The sequence below is a fragment of the Somniosus microcephalus genome, chromosome 11, assembly GCF_052327205.1.
Source record: "Somniosus microcephalus isolate GS21.2 chromosome 11, FLI_Smic_1.0, whole genome shotgun sequence".
Classification (NCBI taxonomy): Eukaryota; Metazoa; Chordata; class Chondrichthyes; order Squaliformes; family Somniosidae; genus Somniosus; species Somniosus microcephalus.
This window is the reverse complement of record NC_140997.1, coordinates 690,415-711,460: the sequence shown is the minus strand read 5'-3', so window position 1 is coordinate 711,460 and position 21,046 is coordinate 690,415. Positions and strand designations below refer to the sequence as shown.

General features: G+C 46.6%; 1 protein-coding gene across 3 annotated transcripts in view; it reads right to left on the bottom strand.

Moving 5' to 3' along the window:
- The window catches only part of gid4 (GID complex subunit 4 homolog), a 119,142-nt gene that overhangs the window by 44,775 nt on the left and 53,321 nt on the right, over window positions 1–21,046 (bottom strand). For all 3 annotated transcript variants that reach the window (XR_015079889.1, XR_015079890.1, XM_086000019.1), the window contains exons 3-4: window positions 4,508–4,615; window positions 1,704–1,805 (exon numbers count right to left, since the gene is read on the bottom strand). Coding sequence is in view for 1 of the 3 variants with exons in the window: in XM_086000019.1 (XP_085856145.1) it covers window positions 1,704–1,805; window positions 4,508–4,615 (210 nt within the window). In the remaining 2 variants the exon portion in view is untranslated. The remainder of the gene's footprint in view (window positions 1–1,703; window positions 1,806–4,507; window positions 4,616–21,046) is intronic.

The window sequence follows — 21,046 nt, the reverse complement described above, 5'->3', positions numbered from 1 at the left end:
TACCACAATTAACAAGCCTGAAGTTATTGCTTTTACAAAAAAAACACAATTTTTTATGTATTTTAGCTAATACATAGACACTGGCACAACCTGGCTTTTCCTCACAAAGTGGTCCCAATCTCAGCTGGGATTTTTTTTTTTTTTTTTTTTTTTGAGTGGGCTGGCAGGTGAGGGAAACAAAGAGGTGAGATTGAAGTAGATGCAAGAGTAAATTAAAGTTGAGGTTGAAGGAAGATAGACAACGACTACGAGTCATTTCAGAGCAGCAATAGCAGATATCTGGCCACAGGCCACATAGCCCCCTTTGAGATGAAGGAAGGTCACGTGCTTTCAAAGGACCAAGGGCAGAACAGTTTGTTTTGAAATGAATGTAGCTTCCCACTTTTCTCCCTAGTGAAATTTCCTCATCTACTTCATACACAAACCTATATAACACAGCACCTCCATAGTTTGTACATCAGGAAATTGGATCAAACATAACAATTCTCATGAAAACATTTACTCCTCACTCTACACATCTATGCAAGTGCTCTTCAGATTAAGATATCCTTCCTGGGTCATCCCCTCCCTTCTTGGGGAGGGGAGAACAGATCTATATGAAACTCACAATTTTTTGAGATATTTAGGGGGTGAAATTCCTCACAGCTATAACTTCGGTGAAAGTCCCGGTTATGCATGGAAATGGGGTTTTCACTGAGGTCACAGAAGCTGAGCAGGAAAAATGCCATGGAAAGTCACCCCAATAGTATTCTACATTTAGTATTTTTAAGACATATATTTAGTGGTAGATTATTGTAATCCAGTTCAGCAGACTAGAGAAAAAAATGTTATTCTTTAAATAAAAATAGTCCAGAGTCGTGCAGTCATACTTCATGCTAGTGCTCAACCTCTGCAGCATTGCAGATATGATAGAGCCATTACTTATTCTACCAAAAGATCTCCAGCTGTACTTGAACATAACGCATCAACCCAAACAGTCTGCACACAATACCTGCAGTGAGGTTTTCAACACTTTTCCTGCTTGTGGAACTCTCTCCAGTATCATTATGGGGAAAGTTGCCCCATGAAGACAGTAATTATACTAGTAATCGCCCTGTTGACAGTTGCGTCACCAAGTGTACTGAGACAGAGCATGAAGGTCCCAGCTTCAATCCCTCACCTATGCTGAGTCAGCTTGTAAGGGCTTTACAATTGGGAAAATTAATTAGGGTTCCTGCTCCTGATCACTATCCAGTGATTCCAGTAGGAAAGTGCATCTTTAGGTACAAGATCTTAGTGCATTCCAATTGTCAAATAGCCTAACACAATTATATGAAGAACGGACACTTGGAAGAGGTACCATAAAGCCACAGTGCCTGTGGAATCATAACAGCATGAGTCAGCAACTTCAGGACAGGATGGGAGAGAGATAAAATTTAAACACCAAGAATTGATCATCTATTAAGGCAGGTTGTTGGCAGGTATTAGGTCATGGAAAGCCTTTGAATTTGTCCCTTAGAAGCTTAGCACAAGTTCACCAGGCCTTTTTCTTGCTCACAGCAGCAACCAGAGTAATTAAAAAAATATTTTGAAGCCTTTACCCTGGCTTCACTCTTATACACCAAATAAAATTATAGTGCTAGAGTTTGGTCACAGATCTTGTATATTTGCCTGTTAGAATAAAGCATAGGCTTCAACACACACACTTAAATAATCCATGTTACCTTCCACCTCATGAAGACAAAATCACTGTTCTTTAACTCTTCATAATCAAACTCGTCGGAGTTAAATGTTTTCGCATATTGGTAAAATGCCAAGAATTTCCCCTGGAAAAAAAAACAAAAAAAGCTGGAAAACGACATCAAAAAGCCAAAGCACTGCTCAGCCAACACTTTAAAATCCTGCAGCAGTGTAGGAGTCACAAGGAATTGAAGGTGCATCAGGAAGGTTAGAATTCAGAAGAGAGGGACTGAAATGACCCCAACAAGGATTCAATAAGAAAATAACACTTATGTAATAATGTATAGGGTGATTTTCTTGGGCCCCACAGTCTGTTTTGCCACATTTTTAAAAAATCAGCCTCTAGTTGAAAGCTTGATTCCAAAAAGTGTCCAGTTTCAAAACCAAATGATGCCCTAAACCATAAAGATTGGCACAGTCACATCATAGACATGACCACTTCAACTTTTGAAATGTTTTTAAAACAGGAAGTGCTACCACTGAACAAGTTATCTGGTTGGTGGTCCTAACAGCCCAGAAATAGTTTTTAGCCTGCATGTTAAAGGCGGTCAGCTATTCCTATAGCATTTATTGTTAAATTTCAATTTCCAGAGATGCTGGTTTTAAAAGAATTTTTCAGGATAAAAATCTTTAGTGGGCTCACCTTCAATTTTTTTTTTTTTTTTTTTTTTTTTAAAGTCCCTCTTCGCCCGATTCAGGCTACATTTCTGCTACTTTTGTAAGGTTTTGTTTGACTCTGGAAATGAAATGTTTTTCCTTGGAGCCTCAACAACCAGCAACTTCCAACAAACATCATTCTTCCATATACTAGAATCAGAAATATTGCAAAGATGGAATTCTCCATGAGGAGCACAGAAACCTCATGGATTTTAAAAATAGATTTAGCACCTCTGACAGCAAGTGGGTAAAAACATTGCCTGGTGTAGCATTGAGCCACACAGACTAGACGGTCCCAGGTTCTCTCGATGGTCTGTGTTGAGTTAGGTGATTGCAGTCAAGGCAGCAATTGAGGGGTGGGGATGGTGGCTACATCTCAGCATCCCTGGGTTAGAGAGCACTAGCTTGTTATTCTGAGCACTGCTTGGGCTGACCATCTTGTGCTTTAAGTTTCCAGCTCACAGATGCTTAAATAAACTTCGTTGCTGGTGAAAGACGTATGACAAAAGACCACTAATTTTCTCCAGGTCTTTGTCAATGTCACTCTTTAGCTAGGTGCACAGGTGAACTGGAGTGACCATTTCTCAAACATTGCCTTTCATTGAGACGTGCCTGGCCTACCTCAGCAACTTCTGGCATCCCATGTCAGCATTATGTTGAGACTGGAAACTCACCACATAGGGAAACTACAGGTGGAGCCCCACTTTCTACCCCTCCGTGGCGCAGCATGTTACATGTCTAATGACATTTTTACACAGTAAAAAGTACCTCAATTTAGTACTACAGGAAACTTTGGTTTATCCGGAGGTTGTATGTCCGGAAACCTCGATCTACCGGCAGAAATCAGGAGCCGTTTTGTTAGGTTTTTTTTCTTCTCGTGGCTTTGTTTTCAACAGTCGGGCTCTGGAAAGTCTCTCTCAAGCTGTTGCTAAGCTACAGAGACGCTTCCAAGGTACGGGCCGACTGTTTGAAGCTGTTGCTAAGCAACAGTGTTTGTTGTCAGGTACGGAGATGAAAACCTCCATATGCTTCAACATTAACTTTGTATGTCCGGCAGTTTTGATAGATCGGCAACAGCTCGGTCCCGTTGGTGCCGGATATAACAAAGTTTCCTGTAATTGACAGTCATATTTACATGGAATGCCTGGTAAGCAAAATGGAAAAATGACAGGGGGGGCTCTTCTATGGCTGGGGCTGAGACATGTTGTTGGAGGAGAATAGGAACTTTATTTTACACCCAGTCTCATGCTATACCTGACCTAAGAGTGATCAATATTCTACTTCCCAGCAGCAGTATCTTTCACTTTGATAAACACAATGTTCATGCAAAACAATACAAAACATAAAGGGCTGAATTTTAGCACCCAAAAACTGGTGGGTTGGGGTTGTGTCTGATGTTAAAATTTTTAAAATCCGAAACCCGACCCCAACCCACCTATTTCTGGATTTAACAGAGATGGGACAAGGGGCAGGTAGCCTACCTGCTCCCAGGAAGAGAGTTGGCAATTTAAATACTTTAATGAGGCTGGCAGCCTCTGATTTAACAACAGAAAATGCTGGAAATACTCAGCAGGCCAGGCAGCATCCGTGGAGAGAGAAACAGGGTTAACGTTTCAGGTCTGGGACCCTACATCAGAACCCTCTGATTTAACCTGCTTTGCAGGTTTTATAGTGGCTGGCCGGGCGTCGGGAAACCCAGCAGCAGAAGGAGGCGAGGACAGCTTTGGGGAAAAGGTAAGCGCCTTTACAGCACTGCTTGTGGGCCAGGAAGAGCATGAGGGCTTCCCTCAGCCCCCCAAACTTCACCCCCCCCCCCACCCTATACAAAGGCCCACATGATCAGACCCCCCTCCCAGGGTCATGGATCGGACCTAGATGTTCCTGAGGCTTGCTCCGGAGACCTCCTCACCCAAATGGAAGCCAAACCTGTCAATCAGGCCGACTTCTGGCCAGGGAATCTGTCAAATACAAAAGACGCATGCTGTGGAATTAAAACTCCACTGCATGCGGGGAAATCCGGACTTCCGGGTTTCCCGTCCGAAATTCCTCAAACCTACATACCCCACATCCGTTAATATCCAGGTCAATGTCTAAAAAAGCAAAGTGAAAGTGTAAAATATTTCTTACTTACCCAATGTTTTCGATCTACATCTTCATCTGCATCCCATTTTCTTGTTAAAAATGGATGTTTTTTACTGATGATTTCTCCTTCAAAGAAGGTGGTAAGAGTTGGATATTCCTGCAAGGTATAAAATCGACACAGACTGTAAAATCGCACCATTTCATTAGGAACACCTTTACACAAAATTCAGCCCTCATTATTATACCTTGCAGTGACTACTTCATAATTGTTAGATCAGCAGCATGGACATTATAAGCCAACAGTGGACTGACCGTGGCACCCGCACCTGGAACCAGTCAGAAAAAAACTGATAAGATGGCTTGAGTGTTGCAGAATTATTCAAGATCCTAAAGGCCAAGTACAAGATAAATACAACAACTTATATTTATATAGTGCATTTAACATAGTAAAACGTCCTAAGGCACTTCACAGGATTATTACAAGACAAAAAAATCTGACACCCAGCCACATAAGGAGAAATTATGGCAGGTGACAAAAACTTTGGTCAAAGAGGTAGGTTTTAAGGTGGTGGATGGAGTGCCAATCAAGCGGGCTGCTTTGTCCTGGATGGTGTCGAGCTTCTTGAGTGTTGTTGGAGCTGCACTCATCCAGACAAGGAGAGTATTCCAGCACACTCCTTACTTGTGCCTTGTAGATGGTGGAAAGGCTTTTGCCATATTCTTGCCCACTCACTTAGCTTGTCTATATACGGGATGCTTGCGTCCCTGGCGAGGCCAGCATTTATTGCCCATCCCTAATTGCCCTCGAGAAGGTGGTGGTGAGCTGCCTTCTTGAACCGCTGCAGTCCGTGTGGTGAAGGTGCTCCTACAGTGCTGTTAGGTAGGGAGTTCCAGGGTTTTGACCCAGCGACGATAAAGGATCGGCGATATATTTGCTTGTTACATGCGCCTTTAATTTCCTGATTTATACTCTGCCCTATTTCACAACTACTGTTTGGGGGCCTATAAACAACTCCCACCAATGTGTTCTGCCCCTTGCGGTTTCTTAGCTCCACCCAAACTGATTCTACTTGATTTTCAGAGCTAAGATCCTTTCTCTCTGCTGTCTTTATCCCATCCTGTATTATCAGGGCTACCCCTCCTCCTTTTCCAATTTGCCTATCTCTTCTAAAAGTTAAGTATCCTGGAATATTTAGTTCCAACCATGGCTACATTGCAACCACGTCTCCATAATGGCTATTTGATCAAACCTATTAATTTCTATCTGCGTTATTAATTCACCTATTTTGTTGCAAATGCTTTGCGCATTCAGATGTAGTGCCTTTAGCTTTGACTTACTGTATTTCTATTTTTCCCTGATGCCCTATTACCTTTGTTACTCCAATTTCCAATTCCAATTAAAATGCTTTATTGGCATGAAAGTTTACAGAGAACCATATTGCCAAAGCTTACATAGCAAAAAGGTACAGTTTTCCAACATTCTGTAGGTGTCAATCGATTTGACATTTGTTGGGTATATACAATATTACTTTTAAACAATATTAATTTTAAACAGTCTTTGTACTTCATTTGGTACGTTCAATATTAATTTTAAACAGTCTTAATTTTAAACAGTCCTCAGGTTGTGACATGTTGTTACATATTTGGCCCCAAGGTATGGTCTGTCTCCTTCTCCTAGGACTAATCTCAATTTTGACAGATCATCCAATTCCTTGAAATCTGGGGTTGTTTGGCTTAGCTTGTTGAATAATATGTTTCTTGATGTGTTGAATTTTTCGCATTTTAGGAGGAAATGCATTTCTGTTTCAACCTCGCCAGCCAGACATTGATCGCATATTCTATTCTCTCTAGGCTGCCAGGATTTCTTGTATCTGCCTTTTTCAATTTCCAGTTGGTGGTCGCTTAGTCTGTACCTGGTGAGGGTCTGTCTCTGTTTTGTGTCTCTGATGGTCGTGAGGTAGTCTGCCAGTTTATATTCTCTTTTTAGGGCCCGGTAACATTCTAATCTGCTTTGGCTTTCGGTTATTTTGTTCCAATGTTCCAGGTAGGTTTCTTTGCATTTTTTAATGATTTGGTTCACTCGGATTGGTGTTTGGGCGGCTGTGTTGGTCTGGGGCTGGTCAGGGTCCGGCTGAGTACTTAGTTTCCGTAGCAGCTGACTCAGGGGACTCTTTTCTGGGTTTAGCTCTTGGGTCTGAAAGGCTTTGAAATGAAGGGTGTCTGGGGAGCTAGATTTGAGGTGATTTAGGAAGTTTAGTGCTCGTTTTTGGATGTTTATTATCAGTGGGTATCTGCCTAGTTCGGCTCTGCATGCATTTGTTGGCGTTTTCCTTTGGGTGCGAAGGATGCTTCGGCAGAATTCTGCATGTAGGGCTTCTATTGTATGTTTTTCCCATTTAGTGTAGCTTTGGTGATTTAGCGGGCCCCATACTTCACTACCGTACAGTGCAATGGGCAGGATTATGCTGTCAAATATTTTGAGCCAGATTTTGATTGGGATTTGGATGTTGTAGAATTTTCTTTTTATTGCATATAGGGCTCTTCGGGCTTTTTCTTTTAGTGCATTCACTGCTATGCTGAAGCTCCCTGATGCTGTAATAGTTAGACCAAGGTAGGTGTAGCTCATAGTGTGTCCTATAGTGATATCACTGAGGGTAAACTGGTATTTGTTTTCCTGACATCTGGGCCTTTTTTGAAAAATCATGATGTTGGTTTTCTTTAGATTTACTGTTAGAGCCCAATTTTGGCAGTATTTGTCGAGTAGGTCTAGTTGTTGCTGTAATCCCTGTTCTGTGGGAGACAGCAGAACCAGGTCGTCCGCATAGAACAGGGATTTCACTTCTCCATCTAGGAGACGGAGACCTGGTGACTCGCTTTGCTCCAGCATGTCTGCTAATTCATTTATGTATATGTTGAACAGGGTCGGGCTCAAATTGCAGCCCTGCCGGACGCCTCTTCTCTGGGTGAAGAAATCGGTGCGTTTGTCTCCAATTTTGACCCCGCATTTGTTTTTCAGATACATTGATTTAATAAGGTCATAGACTTTGCCCCCTATTCCACATTGAAGAAGTTTATAATAGAGCCCTTCGTGCCATATAGAGTCAAAGGCTTTCTTGAAGTCGATGAAACAGGCGAATATTTTCCCATTTTTTGTTTGGTGTATATGTTTTTCAATGAGGGTGTGAAGGGTATAGATATGGTCGGCGGTGCGGTGTTTTGGAAGAAAGCCTATTTGGTTTTTTCTGAGGATATTATGTTTGTTAAGAAAATCAAGTAATCTACTATTTAGAATACTGCAGAATAACTTCCCTAGACAACTGTTGACACAGATGCCGCGGTAGTTATTTGGGTCTGATTTGTTTCCGCTTTTATATATGGGGGAGATTAGTCCTTGGCACCAGATATCGGGAAAACAGCCTGAACGTAATATGATGTTGAATAATTTGAGTACCGCACCCTGCATCTCCATATTGCTGAACTTGAGCATTTCATTTTTGATGTTGTCTGGGCCACAGGCTTTCTTTAGGTGGAGAGATTTTGTTTTTGTGGCCATTTCTTTCCATGTGATTGGGGAGTCTAGAGGGTTTTGGTTGTCTTTGATTGTTGCTTCTAATGTGTGGAGTTTTTCTGTGACCTGATGTTGACTTGGGTTTGTTTCGTTTATTGGGATGTCTTTGTAGAGGTTTTCAAAATGTGTTCTCCAGATGTCGCCATCTTGGATTGGTAATGCTTGCAATTGTGTTGTACTCAGGTTATTCCACATTTCCCAGAATTGTTTTGGGTTGGTGGAGTTTTCAATTTCTTCTAGTATTTTGTGGGTATAGTTTTGTGTTTTGTTCCTAATGGTGTGTTTATATCTTTTGAGGGTTTCATTGTATCTAGTACGTAGGTCCGGATTGTTTGGTTGGCGATGCTTTTGGTTTGATATTTTTCTCAGGTCTTTTCTGGCATTTTTGCATTCGTGGTCAAACCATTTCTTATTTTTATTTTGTCTTTTGTGACTCTTCCTCTTCTGTTTCACGAGGTCGGCTTTTACAGCTGCCTCATGAAAGATCATATTTATATCCTCTATGGCCATGTTTACCCCATCTCTGGTGATCTCATATAGATTTTCTTTAAATTTTGAAATTTTACTTGTGAGATCAGGTGAATTTAGTGCTGTGATGAATTTATCTCCACTGTCTGGGGCCCATCTGTATGTCTGGTTTATTTTATGTAGCTTACTGGGTTCCTTTTTTGTGTCTGTAGTTTGGGCAGAAAGTTTAAGGTACACATTTATTTGGTTATGGTCTGAGAGGGGGGATTGCTGCCTGACAGTGAATGCGTTGATATCGCAGGGGTCCAGGTCAGTGATTGTATAATCCACCACACTAGACCCAAGAGTTGAGGAATATGTGAGTCTCCCTAAGGAGTCCCCTCTGAACCTACCGTTAACTATGTACAGGCCTAAGGCTCGGCAGAGTTGCACTACCTCCCTACCGCTTTTATTTATTTCACAATCGAGGTTGTTTCGGTTTGCGATGGCTGGTGTGACATATAGAGGGGTCTGGCCAAACACATGGTTGTTGCCCTGTGGGTCTATGAAGTCAGGTTCACATCCTGTCCTTGCATTTAGGTCCCCACATAGTAGCACCTTTCCTTGGGCCTGGAAATGGCTGATTTCCATGTGGAGAGTGTCAAATATCTCCTCTTCAAAATATGGCGATTCTATTGGAGGTATGTAGATCGCACATAAGTAAACATCGTTTTTTACTATTCCTATATTTTTATCTAATTTTAGCCATACGTGTGATTTTCCCTGTTTTATCGGTGAGATGTGTTTGTTCAGTTCTCCTTTATACCACACCAGGATTCCCCCGGAGGTTCTGCCCTTGCGTGTCTTAATGTTCTTTACTGAAGGCACAATAATTTCATGGTACATTGGGGGACAGTGGGTCGGCATGTCCTTTTGGCACCATGTTTCTGTTAACACAATTATATCAATGTCTTTTATAGCTTTTAGGAATTCAGGGTCTGTACTCTTCATCCCAAAAGTTGAGGAGCGGAGGCCCTGGATATTCCAGCAGCTTATGTGGAAAGAACGCATTTATATAGTTCAATAAAACGAAATAAAATGGACCTATTTTGTGGGATGAGTGTGGAAACACTATTTTCTATAATGCTAAATGATGATTTAGTATAAATTTCATGAGGCATGCACATATATCTATCTAATAGTAGTAATAATACTGATAAGATAACAATAATGATAATGATAAATAACAATATTAATAATTTCTCCGGCTTTCTATCAGGCTGTTCTCTCTCTCCCTTCCTGACCAACTCTGCTTATTTTTACCCAAAACTGTGCTCTGCTCTAGAGCCGTGACATTTTTCTTGCTGCTTTTAAATTTACCCTTTCCTGAATCCTCCCACCACCTCTTCATTAGTTTAAAGCCTTGTCTACTGCCCTAGTTATTCGGTTTGGCAGGACACTGGTCCCAGCCTGGTTTAAGTGGAGCCCATCCCAATGGAACAGCTCCTTCTTTCCCATGAACTGAAACCCTTCCTCCCACACCACTCTTTGAGCCACGCATTTAAACCTCTACTTTGTTTGTCCCTATGCCCATTTGCACATGGCTCAGGTAACAATCCAGAGATTATTACCTTTGAGGTTCTGCTTTTTAATTTGGATGCTAGCTCCTCAAACTCCCTCAGAACCTCATTCCTAGTTCTACCTATGTCGTTGGTTCCGACGTGGACCAAGTCAACTAGATCCTCCCCCTCCAAGTTCGCCTCCAGCCGCGAGGAGATGTCTTTAACCCAGGCACCGGGCTGGCAACACAACCTTCGGAGTTCTCAGTCACAGCTGCCATCCCTATATGACCTTGTTTGATTTAATTAAATTTAATTAAACTAAGTTACCTAATTACAAATTTACAGTGTAGTTTCTTGACTACTTACTTGATCTTGGTCCATAGCCTTGTAGGTTACAGTACTTCAAGTGCATATCCATGTACTTTTTAACTGTGATGAGGGTTTCTGCCTCTACCACCCTTTCAGGCAGTGAGTTCCAGACCCCCACCGCCCTCTCGGTGAAAAAAATTTCTCATCAACTGGACCAGCCATATAAATACTGTGGCTACAAGAGCAGGCCAGAGGCTGGGAATTCTGCGGCGAGTGTCTCACCTCCTGACTCCCCAAAGCCTTTCCACCATCTACAAGGCACAAGTCAGGAGTGTGATGGAATACTCTCCACTTGCCTGGATGAGTGCAGCTCCAACAACACAAGAAGCTCGACACCATTCAGGATAAAGCAGCCCGCTTGATTGGCACTCCATCCACCTTCAACATTCACTCCCTCCACCACCGGCGCACTGTGGCTGCAGTGTGTACCATCTACAAGACGCACTGCAGCAACTCGCCAAAGCTCCTTCAACAGCACTTTCCAAACCCGCGACCTCTACCACTTAGAAGGACAAGGGCAGCAGACGCATGGGAACATCACCACCTACAAGTTCCCCTCCAAGCCACACACCATCCTGACTCGGACCTGTATCGCCGTTCCTTCACTGTCGCTGGGCCAAAATCCTGGAACTCCCTTCCTAACAGCATTGTGGGTGTACCTACACCATATGGACTGCAGCGGTTCAAGAAGGTGGCTCACCACCATCTTCTCAAGGGCAATTAGGGATGGGCACTAAATGCAGGCCTAGCCAGCCAGCGACGCACACATCCCATCAATGAATTAAACATTTAAAAAAAAACTCCCCTCTAATCCTTCTACCAATTACTTTAAATCTATGCCCCCGGTTATTGACTTCTCTGCTAAGGGAAATAGGTCCTTCCTATCCATCTAGGCCCCTCATAATTTTATACATCTCAATTAAGTCTCCCCTCAGCCTCCTCTGTTCCCAAGAAAACAACCCCAGCCTATCCAATCCTTTCTTCATAGCTAAAATTCTCTAGTCCTGGCAACATCCTCATAAATCTCCTCGGTACTCTCTCTCATGCAAACACACCTTTCCTGTAATGTGGTGACCAGAACTGTACGCAGAACTCTAGCTGTGGCCTAACTAGTGTTTTATACACCCTAACCCTTGTACCATCATTCCTTTTGTCTCTTAATCTCTCCTGCCTTTCATCCTATCACAGGCCTTCCCTTTTGTTCTTTCCTCTTCTCCCCTCCCACCTTGCCCTGCCCTTGCTTAAAAACCTGTTCCATCTCCAGCTTTTTCCAGTTCTGACGAAGGGTCATCGAACTGAAATGTTAACTATGTTTCTCTCTTCACAGATGCTGCCTGACCCGAGTATTTCCAGCATTTTCTGTATTTATTTTAGTATTTCATACAGTTCTAGCATAACCTCTCTATTCTTGTATTCTATGCCTTGGCTAATAAAGGAAAGTATTCCGTATGCCCTCTTCACCACCTTATCTATCTGTCCTGCTACCTTCACTCATGCACTCCAAGGTCCCTGTTCCTCTAGATTTCTCAGTATCCTACCATTATTGTGTATTCGCTTGCCTTGTTAGCTCTCCTCAAATGCATTATCTCACACTTCTATAACAACAGTTGCAGGAAAACGCTTAGAATCAACAATTCAAAATAAAATGAATCAGCATATAGGATTTTATGAATTAAATTTAAAGGCAGCCAGCATAGATTTGTTAAACTTGTCAAACATAACATGCCTTTAAGATTTTAGATTGGAAAATTGTGCACGTCACTCCACTGTTTAAGAATGGCAAGAGAGGGAAACCAGCCCAACACCTGTTGTTGGGAAATTACTAGAGTCTATAATTAAGGATAGGGTGACTGAACACCTCAACATTTTTCAGTTGATCAGAGAGTCAACAAGTATTTGTGAAAGGTAGGTCATGCCTGACAAATGTGATTGAATTTTTTGAGGAGGTGACTAAAGTAGTGGACAGGGGAATATCTATGGATATTATTTATCAAATGCCTTCTGGAAGTCCATATAAAGTCCCACATAAGAGACTGTTAACTAAGGTAGAAGCCCATGGAATTGAAGGCAGATTATTGACCTGGTTAGGAAATTGGCTGAGCGGCAGGAGACAGAGTAGGGATAATGGGTGGGTCCTCAAATTGGCAGGATGTGACTAGTGGTGTCCCGCAGGGATCTGTGTTGAGGCCTCAACTATTCACAGTATTTATTAACGACTTAGATGATGGCATAGAAAGCCATATACTGTATCCAAATTTGCTGATGACACAAAGATAGGTGGCATTGTAGATGAAAGCATAAAATTACAAAGGATTAAGTGAATGGGCAAAACTGTGGCAAATGTGAGGTCATCCACTGTGGACCTAAAAAGGATAGAACAGGGTATTCTAAATGGTGAAAGGCTAAAAACAGTGGAGGTCCAAAGAGACTTGGGGGGCCCAGGTACACAGATCATTAAAATGTTATTAACAGATATAGAAAATAATCAAAAAAGCTAATGGAATGCTGGCCTTTATATCTAGAGGACTAGAATACCATGGGGTAGAAATTATGCTGCAGCTATACAAAGCCCTACACAGTGTTCAGTGGCATTCACATTCACAACTCCTTAGATAATGAAGCAGTCCATGCCTGCATGCAACAAGACCTGGACGATGTTCAGGCTTGGGCTGATAAGTGGCAGGTAACATTCACGCCACAGAAGTGCCAGGCAATGACCATCTCCAACAAGCAAGAGTCTAAACACCGCCCCATGACATTCATAGAAACATAGAAGATAGGAGCAGGAGTAGGCTATTCGGCCCCTCGAGCCTGCTCCGCCAATGAGATCATGGCTGATCATCCAAATTCAGTACCCTGTCCCTGCCTTCTCCCCATATCCCTTGATCCCCTTAGCCTTAAGAAATATATCCAACTCCTTCTTGAATATATTTAATGAACTGGCCTCCACCACCCTCTGTGGCAGAGAATTCCACAGGTTCACCACTCTCTGGGTGAAGAAATTCCTCCTCATCTCAGTCCTAAATGGCTTACCCCTTTATCCTTAGACTATGACCCCTGGTTCTGGACTCCCTGGCCATCAGAAACATCTTTCCTGCATCTAGTCTGTCCAGGCCTGACAGAATTTTATAGGTTTCGATGAGATCCCCTCTCAATCTTCTAAACTCCAGTGAGTATAAGCCCAATCGACACAATCTCTCCTCATACGTCATTCCTGCCATCCCAGGTATCAGCCTGGTGAATCTTCGCTGCACTCCTTCCATGGCAAGAATATCCTTCCTCAGATAAGGTGACCAAAACTGCACACAAATCTCAAGGTGCGGTCTCACCAAGGCCCTGTACAACTGCAGCAAGACATCCTTGTTCCTGTACTCAAACCCTCTTGCTATGAAGGCCAACACACCATTTGCTGCCTTAACCGCCTGCTGCACCTGCATGCTTACCTTCAGCGACTGGTGCACAACACCACCCAGGTCTCTGCACTTCCCCTTCTCCCAATCTATTGCCATTCAAATAATAGTCTGCCTTCCTGTTTTTGCCACCAAAGAGGATAACCTCACATTTATCCACATTATACTGCATTTGCCATGTTTCTGCCCAATCACCCAACCTGTCCAAATCGTACTGGAGTTTCACGACATCCTCCTCACAGCATGGCATTACCATCACCAAATCCCCCACCATCAACAAGAGTAGGTCAGAGGCTAGGTATCCTGCAGCGAATGTCTCACCTCCTGACTCCCCAAAGCCTTTCTAGCATCTACAAGGCACAAGTAAGGAGTGTGATGGAATACTCTCCACTTGTCTAGATGAGTGCAGCTCTGACAACACTCAAGAAGCTAGACACCATCCAGGAGAGAGCAGCCCGCTGGATTGGCACCTCTACCACCTTAAACATTCACTCCCTCCACCACCTGCGTACCGTGGCTGCAGTGCGCACCATCTACAAGATGCACTGCAGCAACTTGCCAAGGCTTCTTTGGCAGCAACTCCTAAACCCGCGACCTCTTCCACCTAGAAGGACAAGGGCAGCAGGCGCATGGGAACACCACCACCTCCAAGTTCCCCTCCAAGTCACACACCATCCTGACCTAGAAATATATCGGCCGTTCCTTCATCGTCGTTGGGTCAAAATCCTGGAACTCCCTCCCTAACAGCACTGTGGGAGTACCTTCACCACACGGACTGCAGCGGTTCAGAAGGCGGCTCACCACCACCTTCTCAGGGGCAACTAGGGATGGGCAATAAATGCTGGCCTTGCCAGCGACGCCCACATCCCCCCCCCCCAAATTTTTTTTTTTTTTTTTTTTTTTAAAGCCCTGGTTAGATCACACCTGGAGCACTGTGAGCAGTTCTGGGCACCACACCTTAGGAAGGATATATTGGCCTTGGAGGGAGTACAGCATAGGTTTACCAGAATGATACCCGGACTTCAAGGGTTAAATTAAGAGGAAAGATTACACAAATTAGGGCTGTAATCCCTGGAATTTAGAAAGTTAAGGGGTGATCGGATCGAAGTTTGCAAGATATTAAGTGGAACAGATAGGGTAGATAGAGAGAAACTATTTCCGCTGGTTGGGGAGTCTAGGACTAGGGAGCATAGTCTAAAAATTAGAGGCAGACCTTTCAGGAGTGAAATTAGGAAACACTTCTACACACAAAAGGTGGTAGAAGTTTGGAACTCTCTTCCGCAAACGGCAATTGGTGCTAGATCAATTGTTAATTTTAAATCTGAGATTGATAGATTTTTGTTAACCAAAGGTATTAAGGGATATGGGCCAAAGGCAGGTATATGGAGTTAGGTCGAAAAAATGGCAGCAGAGGTTATGATCTGAAATTGTTGAACTCAATGAGGAGACCAGAAGGCTGTAAAGTGCCTAATCAAAAGACGAGGTGCTGTTCCTCGAGCTTACATTGAGCTTCATTGGAACAGTGTAGGAGGCCGAGGACAGAGACGCCAGAGTGGGAGTGGGGCAGAGAATTAAAATGACCAGCGACCGGAAGCACGGGGTCACGCTTGCGGACTGAAGAGATGTTCCACAAAGCGGTCACCCAATCTGGCAGACCCACCCAGTCTGCCGCCAAACAAATCTTCCCCTCCCAGTATTCTGATGGGATCGTTCCCTCCGTGACACCCTGGTCCACTCATCAATCACCCCCAACACCCCCTCCCCTCCCACGGCACCTACCCGTGCAAGTGCAGGAGATGCAACACCTCTTCCCTTCCCACCATCCAGGACCCTGAACAGCGATTTACTTGTACTTCTTTCAATTTAGTATACTGTATTCGCTGCTCACGATGCAGTCTCCTCTACATTAGAGACACCAAACGCAGATCGGGTGACCGCTCGTCCCCCAACCCACCACGTACAAACCAATTGTTTTCATCATGGTGGATAGCATGTCGTGCGAGTGTCCTGCCCTCGAGTGGCAGGATACTTCATTAACATATTTAAATCAGTCTCCCACTGTGCCATGTTGGAGCCTGATTTAAATTCAACAGTTGCCGGCCGAGTTTCCCAGGGCTCGGTAAACTCATCAACGAAATGAAGGCTGCTGGCTCCAGAAGGCAAGTGCTTTTTACAGCACTCCTTGTGGGCCAGGGGTGCTTCCCCCGCCCCTCAAAGCAGCCTTCGGCCTCTGTGGTAAACCACTTTTATCGTTCACTATCGTTACACTATAGTTATCACTGTTGTATTGTTCTCACTGTTCTCACTGTTGTATCACTATACGAGGTCGCCTCTTGTCGCGCTGTTATACCTGGGCTGACCACCTCCGACTCCGCCCATGGCTCCACCTACCTGCCCAGGTATAAAGGTAGTCGACTGGCTGGTATTCCTCCTTGTTGGACCCGATCACCCACGAGGGTGGGCTCTGTTATTTAGTCAATAAAAACCTTTAGTTACGTTCCTAACTCGTCGCTTTTTATTGGACGAATTGATAGGTATATCAATTTTATTGACTAAATTTTAAAGATGTCTACTACTGGCCAGCCAGAAGCCCTCCCAGAAGCACAGCCACAGCAGCTTTCAGACACCGGGCTACACCAGCCGGCTTGGCTGCAAGCCCTCAAACCACCGTACCTGGATCTAAACCCACAGGCAGCAAACTCAGCCCTCGACTTCAAACACTGGCTGGGCTGCTTCGAATCCTACCTGGAAGAATCCGGCGTCCCTCAGAGATCCAAACTAAGAGTTCTGAACGCCCAAGCGAGCCCGAGAGTATACACACTCATCCAGGACACGACTACATACGAGGCCGCTATCAACCTACTGGAACAGCAGTACCGGAGCCCGGTAAATTACATGTACACCAGGCACCTCCTAAGATCCCGCCCGCAACAGCCAGGAGAGTCTGTAGCTGAATTTTTACGGGCGCTAAGAGCACTCGGCAGGAACTGTGACTTTAAAGCGGTGACGGCTGTTGAAAATACGGAAGATAATATCCGCGATGCCTTTGTGAAAGGCCTACGGTCCGACCACTCACGGCAAAGACTGCTTGAAGCTAAAGACCTCGACCTGGACAAAGCTGAAGCCCTCGCTCTCTCCCTAGAGGTGGCCCATCAGGACCAGGAGGCGTTTTCCAGGTACTGCTCGCGACCCTGGGACTCGGGCCCGACCCCTACCGCAATACCCTTCGCAGCGCCGCCCCCGGGACCTACCTCAGCGTCGGCGTCCCGGACCCGACCGGGACCGCCACCCCCGGTACCGGCTCCGACATCGGGCACCCGCGATCGGGCCGCCGGCTGCTTCTTTTGCGGCCAGGAGAAGCACCCGAGGTCGCGCTGCCCAGCCAGGAACTCTACCTGCTCAACCTGCAGGAAGAAAGGCCACTTCTCTAAGGCCTGCAGGAGCGGATCTTCAGAGGCCAGCAGTGCCTCATGCGAACTGTGGGGGCGGCCATCTTCTTTCAAGGCAACTGAGGCCAGCATCCCCACACGTGAGTCATGGGGGCGGCCATCTTTGATAAGGCAACCGACCCCAATAGTGCCTCATGTGAGTTATGGGAGCAGCCATCTTCTCCGCCATTTTGTCCTACCTCGTGGGAGACGCCATTTTACCCACCACGCCCGACTGCCACCGGGCCTCCGGACCCGACGACCGCCTCGCCCGCAGACGACAACGACTCGCTTACCTACACACTAGCCTCCGTCACTCTGGATCAAGCCCGCCCACACCACCTGTCCAAGTCGATGATGGACATCAAAGTAAATGGCCACGCCACGACCTGCCTGTTCGACAGCGGAAGCACGGAGAGCTTCATCCACCCAGACACGGTGAGCCACTACTCCCTCCCTGTCCTGCCAACGCGCAACCGAATCTCGATGGCATCGAGGTCCCACGCCACGGACATTAGCGGCTACTGTGTTGTGACCTTGTCGGTTAAGGGTACGGAGTATAAAAATTTTAAACTCCTCATCCTCCCCCAGCTCTGCGCTGCCGTCCTACTAGGGCTGGACTTCCAATCCCACCTCCAAAGTGTAACCCTAGCATACGGTGGACCCCTCCCCCCACTCACAGTCGACAACCAGCGAATGTTAAACCGCCCACCGCGTAACACCTGCAGCCTATCCACCCTCAAGGTGCCGCCACCTTCCCTGTTCGCTAACCTCACCCCCGACTGCAAACCCGTCGCTACCAAGAGCAGGCAGTACAGCGCTGGGGACAGAGCCTTCATTAGCTGAGGTGCGGCGCCTCCTGAAAGAGGGCATTATCAAGGGGAGCAACAGCCCCTGGCGTGCCCAGGTTGTGGTCGTTAAGACCGGCGATAAAAATCGCCTGGTCATCGACTACAGCCAGACCATAAACAGATACACCCAGCTGGACGCATACCCCCTTCCCCGCATATCTGACATGGTCAATCAGATTGCACAATACCGCGTATTCTCGACCATCGACCTTAAGTCGGCCTACCACCAACTCCCTATCCACCCCGAGGACCGCCAGTACACCGCCTTCGAGGCGAATGGGCGCCTATACCACTTCCTTAGGGTCCCCTTCGGTGTCACCAACGGGGTCTCGGTCTTCCAAAGGGAGATGGACCGGATGGTTGACCAGAACGGACTGCAGGCCACATTCCCCTATCTAGATAACGTCACCATCTGCGGCCGCGACCGGCAGGACCATGACGTGAATCTGGAGAAATTCCTCCGTACGGCCCAATGGCTGAACCTCACCTACAATAAGGAGAAATGTGTGTTTAACACCTCGCGCCTTGCCATCCTTGGCTGTGTAGTAGAGAACGGACTCATCGGCCCCGACCCCGAAAGAATGCGCCCCCTCATGGAGCTACCCCTCCCCCACTGCCCTAAGGCACTTAAGAGAACCCTGGGGCTCTTCGCCTACTATGCCCAATGGGTGCCCAATTATGCGGACAAAGCCAGACCCCTCATGAAGTCCACATCCTTCCCCCTCACGGAGGAAGCGTGCGCGGCCTTCTCCCTCATCAAGGGAGACATAGCCAAGGCCACAATGCACGCAGTGGATGAGTCCATCCCCTTCCAAGTGGAGAGCGATGCATCCGACTTCGCCCTAGCCGCTACCCTTAACCAGGAGGGGAGGCCGGTGGCCTTCTTCTCAAGGACCCTACAGGGCCCCGAGATCCGACACTCGTCGGTCGAGAAGGAAGCCCAGGCAATTGTGGAGGCGGTACGGCGCTGGAGGCATTACCTGGCAGGCAAACGATTTACCCTCCTCACCGACCAACGTTCGGTTGCTTTCATGTTTAATAACAAGCTGAGGGGCAAAATCAAGAATGACAAGATCTTGAGGTGGAGAATCGAGCTATCCACCTACGATTATGATATCTTGTACCGGCCAGGTAAGCTGAACGAACCCCCTGATGCTCTTTCACGAATTACATGCGCCAGCGCGCATATTGATAGACTTCAGACCCTCCACAACGACCTCTGCCACCCCGGGGTCACCAGACTTTACCATTTCATTAAGGCCCGCAACCTGACCTACTCCATCGAGGAGGTCAGGACCATGACCAGGAACTGCCAGACCTGCGCCGAGTGCAAACCGCACTTCGATAGGCCGGACAGAGCAAGCCTGATCAAGGCCACCCGCCCCTTCGAGCGCCTGAGCATCGACTTTAAGGGGCCTCTAACGTCATCTGACCGCAATGTGTACTTCCTCAACATCGTTGATGAGTACTCCCGTTTCCCTTCCCCTGCCCAGACATGACCAGTACCACGGTCATCAAGTGCCTGAACAACCTCTTCGCCTTGTTCGGGTTCCCGAACTATATACATAGTGACCGGGGCTCCTCCTTCATGAGCGAGGAACTCCGTCAGTTCCTACTAGCGAGAGGTATTGCAGCAAGTAGGACCACCAGCTACAACCCCCGAGGGAACGGCCAGGTGGAAAGAGAGAACGCGACGGTATGGAAGGCCGTCCTCTTAGCCTTAAAGTCTAAGGGCCTCCCAACCTCCCGCTGGCAGGAAGTCCTCCCGACAGCGCTGCACTCCATCCGGTCACTACTTTGCACTGCCGTTAACGCCACCCCCCATGAACGAATGTTTGTTTTCCCCAGGAAGTCGACTACGGGAACCACCCTACCAACCTGGCTGACCTCTCCGGGGCCCGTCTTGCTGCGAAAGCACGTGAGGGCCCATAAAACGGACCCCCTGGTCGAGAGGGTGAACCTCCTGCACGCCAACCCCCAGTACGCCTACGTGGCTTACCCAGACGGGCGGGAGGACACTGTCTCCTTATGAGACCTCGCACCCTCGGGCACTCCGGAGACACCACCTTACCCCCCCCAATTCCAGCCCAGGTAGACGGCATGCCGGAACCCCACGAGCCTTCGCCGACCACGCAGACACCAGCATTAACACCGGATAATGCAGCACCGCCGCTGCGACGATCGGAGAGGCTTACGAGGCCTCCGGACAGACTGACATACCAGAACTGGTAGTACACTTCACCCCGCCGGACTCAAATCTAAACAAGGGGTGAATGTGGTAAACCACTTTTATCGTTCACTATCGTTACACTATAGTTCTCACTGTTGTATCACTATACGAGGTCGCCTCTTGTCGCGCTGTTATACCTGGGCTGACCACCTCCGACTCCGCCCATGGCTCCACCTACCTGCCCAGGTATAAAGGTAGTCGACTGGCTGGTATTCCTCCTTGTTGGACCCGATCACCCACGAGGGTGGGCTCTGTTATTTAGTCAATAAAAACCTTTAGTTACGTTCCTAACTCGTCGCTTTTTATTGGACGAATTGATAGGTATATCAGCCTCGCCTCTGCAGATCACAACCTCTCTCTCTCTCTCTCCCCCGTCACGATCGGCGACCCCTCACAAGTTCCGACATCTCTCTCCCTCCCTTCCGATTGCTGCTCTCCCCCCCCCACCCTGATGTCTCTCTTCCTCCACCTAGCAAGCCCCAATCACTCTCTCCTTCCCTCCCTCCCAATTGCTGCTCTCCTCCTCCCCCACCCACCAAGCCTCAATCTCTCTTCCCTCCCTCCCTATTGCCGGGGACCATCCAAGAGTCCGGCTGTGGCCTCCTGCCGCTGATGTTCCTGCCTGGCAGGAAAGAGGGGGAAAAAAAACTAAGGTGGTCCTGCCGTTAAATTCGGAAGGATCTCCACGTCCCCAGCCTCTCAGGATTTTCTTCGCGCTACCCA